The sequence below is a fragment of the Saccopteryx bilineata genome, chromosome 4 (assembly GCF_036850765.1).
Source record: "Saccopteryx bilineata isolate mSacBil1 chromosome 4, mSacBil1_pri_phased_curated, whole genome shotgun sequence".
Lineage (NCBI taxonomy): Eukaryota > Metazoa > Chordata > Mammalia > Chiroptera > Emballonuridae > Saccopteryx > Saccopteryx bilineata.
The window spans coordinates 294097196-294101998 of record NC_089493.1 but is presented as its reverse complement, the minus strand read 5'-3'; the positions used below and the strand labels follow the sequence as shown (position 1 = coordinate 294101998).

Sequence of the window (4803 nt, the reverse complement as noted above, 5' to 3'; positions counted from 1 at the left end):
GGCGCGGGTGGGCCCCTTCCCACGAGCAGTTAGGGGAGTGCAGCTGTGTGGTGTTTGAAAAAGCATCCCCAGTTACAGGGGAAGATTTACAGGACACCAGACTCTGCATTTCAGAGGTCTCCAGTGTGCCATAAAAAATATACTCTACAGGAATCATCTTTATCTGAGCTGGAGCTGCAGTGAAGGAAGCCCACGTCCAGCTGAGAGCAGCAGTGAGCTTTTGTTCACTCAGGGAAAAGTCCCCGTTCTTCATCTTACTACATTAACATTTCCCCCCTTCTCCGGCACTCGGCATCCAGTTAATATTTAGACATGACACACCTTTTCTTTCAACTGTTGTATCTATTATGTGATCAGACAACACCAGAGATGCCTGCCCTATCAGACCCGTGAGGCACCCAGCTGCAGCGAGCAGGGTGCTTGGGACTCGGGGAGGCCAGGCCCTGGGAGGGGGGCGGGGGCTGCCCGGGAATGCGCAGGGCCAGCCCCTGTTCCCAGGAAGCAGAGTCGCCCAACTTGTGTCTGTTATTAGTTTAGAGAAATGACAGTGTCAGTCTATGTCAGTCCAGGGGAATCTGAATTCCTTTAGTGGCCATGTCCCCAAGAGACGCAGGTTAATAAAGGAGGGGCCGGCCTCATCTCTGGGGGGCAGAAAGCAGTCACCGGGTGGCAGGCAGGACAGGGGCAAATGCTCTCGGGCAGGAAAACGCAGTAGGAGCGCCAAGGGGTGGGGGGGTTGGAAAGATGGAACTTGGGATGGGGAAGCTGTTATGGGGAAGAATCTCTCCTGGGCCAAAGGCTGGAGGAGGATGCCCAGAGCGAGGGAAGGGCGGCTCAGGGGCCGGCAGAGTTGGCCTGGAGTCCCAGGGGGTAGGGGAAGCCAGAGCTCGCCAGACTCTGTCCCCGGGGCGGCAGGCTCCCTGTCCCCGAAAGTACCGGGCGAGGATAGAGAACACGGCGTCCCGGGCTCCCAGGGAACGGGAACTGGGCCGGGGACTGGGCGGGGAACACCTCCAGTGTGCGTGCGTTGAGGAGGGGGGGCCCGAACTGCTCTTCCCCGGCGCCCCAGCCCTGTGCTCGCCCCCGCTCCGCGCCCGCTCCGCAGGCGCGCGCGGGGCGCACTCCCTTCCCGCGGCGGCGCGGGGCGCGCGCCCGGCCCTCCGCCTCCCCCGGCGCCGCGCCGCTCCGCTCCGCTCTCCGGCAGAAAGTTAGCAGCGGGGAAGGAACTCGGGGCCGCAACAGCGCGCGGCGGCGGCGGCGGCGGAGGCTGGAGCGGGAGCCGCGGCCGAGCCGAGACACGGAGGCGCTGCAGGCGTAGCAGGTGGAGCCGGCGGGACCGCGCGCCCCCCTCGGTCCCCTTGCCAGAGGCTGAGGGGGGGGGCGCACCGGGACTCCGCGGGCAGAGCGGGGAGGGGGCCATGCGGCCGGGCTGCCCCCCGGCGCAGCGGGACAGCGGCCAGGGCCGGGGGCGCAGCGGCGTCGCTCCATGCAGCCGGGGCGGCTGGGCAGCGGCAACGGCGGCAGCGGCGGCGGCGGCGGCGGCGGCGGCGGGGGCGGCGGCTGAAACCATGTCCGGGCAGCGCTGGGGGCCGCCGCCGCCGCCGCCGCGAGCCGGGAGCCGCGATGGCCCCGTGGCCCGCACCTCCTCCGCCCGCGCCGCCGCCTCCACCTCTCTCCGCGCCGCCGCCGCCCGGCGCCGTGGCTAAGGGGCCGCCGGCGCGCAAGCTGCTGTTCATGTGCACCTTGTCCCTGTCCGTCACCTACCTGTGCTACAGCCTCCTGGGCGGCTCGGGGTCCCTGCAGTTCCCCCTGGCGCTGCAGGAGCCGCCGGGCGCCGCCACCGAGCCCCCGCCGCCGCCCTCGTCGCCGCCTCCCCCCGCGCGCCGAGGCGCCCCCTCGCAGCCGCCCGTGCCGCCGCCGGACAACGCGAGCCGCGGGGCGCCGGCGGAGGACTCGGAGCCCGCGGAGCAGCCCGCCGTCCCCGGGGCCGACGGCTGGGGGCTGGCGAGCGGCGGCGGCGGCGCCCGGGACTCCTGGCTCCGGCCCCCGGCGGCCCCCGGCGAGATGACCACGGCGCAGAGCGCGCTGCTGGACAGGGAGGCTCAGGAGTCCAGCACCACCGACGAGGAGCTCGCAGGCCGGAGGGCGGCCAACGGGAGCAGCGAGCGGGGCGGCGCCCCCAGCACCCCGGACTACGGGGAGAAGAAGCTGCCACAGGCGCTGATCATCGGGGTCAAGAAAGGGGGGACCCGCGCGCTGCTGGAGGCCATCCGCGTGCACCCGGACGTGCGGGCGGTGGGCGTGGAGCCGCACTTCTTCGACAGGAACTACGAGAAGGGGTTGGAGTGGTACAGGTAGGACCCCGGGCGCGGCGGGCGGGGACGCGGCGGGGAAGTCCTGGCGCCCCGCGGCGAGGGCTCGCCGGCGAGGACTGGCGGCCCGTGGGGATCCTCGTGTTTCGGGGCGAGGGCAGGAGGTGACATCGGGCTCTGTCTGCTTGGGCTCCTCGTCCACGTAGCTGCTTTCTGGATCTGAGCAGCTCCATGGCGGGGGGGGGGGTCCCCAAGCGCTCGCGCCCTCGGAGGGTTCCCTAACCCAGGCAGGCTCTTGCGAGGTTCTGCGCTTCTGGGTTGGGGACGCCGAGGACCGAAGCAGGACAGCTATGTTGACTCAAGGGCTTTGAGATCGCCGGGAATCTGTCAGAATCGCCCTCCAACGCATTTGCGTGGCTGGAATCCAACTTTAAGTGTTTTCAGGTTATGGAGCAGAAGGAACAGGGAGCAGTTAAAAAGATGGTGCTGGCGAGTTTTGGCTTTCTAGCAATGACTGAGGATGTCCTCCATCTCTAGAACTTCCTGTCCCCTTTGGCTGAATAAACGCTGGGCTGTCTTCCCCCCCCCCCCGTCCCCCCCCCCCCCCCCCCCGCGCCTCAGTGTGGACGTGACAGTTGTGCCCTAAGAGGGTTGGATGCCCTGCACCCTGTGCTTTCCGGGAGACTGGAGCTTTGTCTTCTGAGACGTTCACCTCCAGCCTGTCCCGCCCTCCGCCGGCGGCGAGAGCAAGGCAGAGAGGAGAGGACTAGAAAGTTAAGCGCAGGTGAAATAAATGGATCACCCAGCTCCCCGACCAGCCATAGCATTTAAAACAACAATGGGGTGCACATCCCCAGATGCAAACGCCCTTTGCTCGCCTCTTGTCCTTTTTATTTTCTTCCCCCTTTCCCTCTTTCCTCCTGTTTTAGATCTCTTTGGGAAACAGATCTCCCTGGCTGGCCCCCACGTCGGTTGCATCTGCGTTATTAATGGCAATTGTCAAACAGAAACACAAGCTTTGTCAGTTAAAGTGATGTTATCATCTCAACGGAGCCAAGAGGTGGAATCGGGGATGGTTTCCTAACAAGCCGGTCTCCCGTCCACGAGGCATGGGGCTTTTTCGAAGTTTAAATTACAGCCTGGGAAAGTTTTAGAAATAACTTAACTTTGGAAATATGTAAGACATGTGTGTGTATTGTGACGAACCTCCCCCCCCCCCCCCCCGACCTCTTCACTTTTTAAAAAATACGCCTTCTGCTTTGAAAGCTGGAGAGAAGCACACTCGGGCATCAACATTCCAGCACAGCCGACGGGAACAGCCCAACGTGTCTGCTCCTGTCGTGTCTATTTCAACAGCGAGAACTAATTGCAATATTTTAGGAGGCTTCAAACATCCCCTTCCTATCAAAACATGAAACAGCGGACTGCCTAATTTAACTGGAAAATCAGTATTTATAACATCACAAGCCGTGACTTCCAGTTGGCAATTATCCTGAAAAAAGGTGTTAGGATGATGAATGCAGGGACGGCCGAGGTAGAGAAAAGGGGGTTTGGCGTCTGGGGAGGGCTCAGTGAATTGTCGGTTGTGGAGAGGTTCTGCCTTCTTCTGTGGGGGGGGGGGCATCTTCGGCCTATGATGGTAACTGGCTCCACCCCCACCCCCTCTACCCTATCCCACTGCCCACTTCTAATTTTAAAACTGTGTATGTTGTGAGAAGTGTCAAATGCCTTGTCGGGGAGAGGGAGGCACAAAGACCCCATCATTCCAAAACGGGTTTGGGTAGAGCCTTGCCGCAGCTGGAAACAGAACGGGGTGTTGGGTTCCTTCCGATGACTTAAAATAAAGTTGATGAAGGGTGCGTGGCGGGACACGTGTCAGTCAGGACGTCCCGCGGTGGCGTCTGCGGACCGACAGGTAGACGGCACCTGGTTTTCCGTGTTCTTTCACACGGAGGCCAGAAAGGAAGGCACCCAAAAACCTCTTCCTCCCTGTCAGGACTGGGCTGTGGAAGCTATTTGGGGATGCGGTGTCAGTGTTTGGGAGCCACCCTGAGAGCTGTTATACTGCAGAGCTCTGGAGGGACATTGAGGGCCACGTGATGTCTTTGTGTGTCCTCGGTCCCCTGCCCCAGGCTCTCTCTCACCAGTGGTGACTCTGTGGATCACTTACTGGTGTGACTGGTAGTGCTGGAGATGTCTCTATAAAACACAGAGGGAGTCTCGGTCACCCACACCTGCTGTTGAGAGAGGACTGCCGGACACTCCTTGCCCCGCAGGAGCCACGTGTGCGGGACAACTGGGTCACCTCTCCAGCCTGACCAGGGGACAGAGTGCTCTGAGGGTCCCCGGGGGATTTCCTGAGCTCCACCTCGGGCGCTGTCTCCCCGTTCCGCGGAAGGAGAAGAGGGCCTGGCACCCTCCCCGTGTTGCAGAGAGGACGCAGGGGCGCGGATTCAGACCAGGGACGGCCACCCTGCTCTTGCTTTCCTGG

At 63.1% G+C, this 4803-nt stretch overlaps 1 protein-coding gene across 1 annotated transcript in view; it reads left to right on the top strand.

Annotated features, from left to right (window-relative positions):
- The first annotated feature begins 1614 nt into the window (after positions 1-1614).
- HS3ST4 (heparan sulfate-glucosamine 3-sulfotransferase 4) overlaps positions 1615-4803 on the top strand; it is a 378222-nt gene continuing 375033 nt past the window's right edge. Inside the window, exon 1 of the mRNA XM_066278480.1 lies at positions 1615-2354. Coding sequence (XP_066134577.1) covers positions 1624-2354 — 731 coding nt within the window. The 5' untranslated portion in view covers positions 1615-1623. The remainder of the gene's footprint in view (positions 2355-4803) is intronic.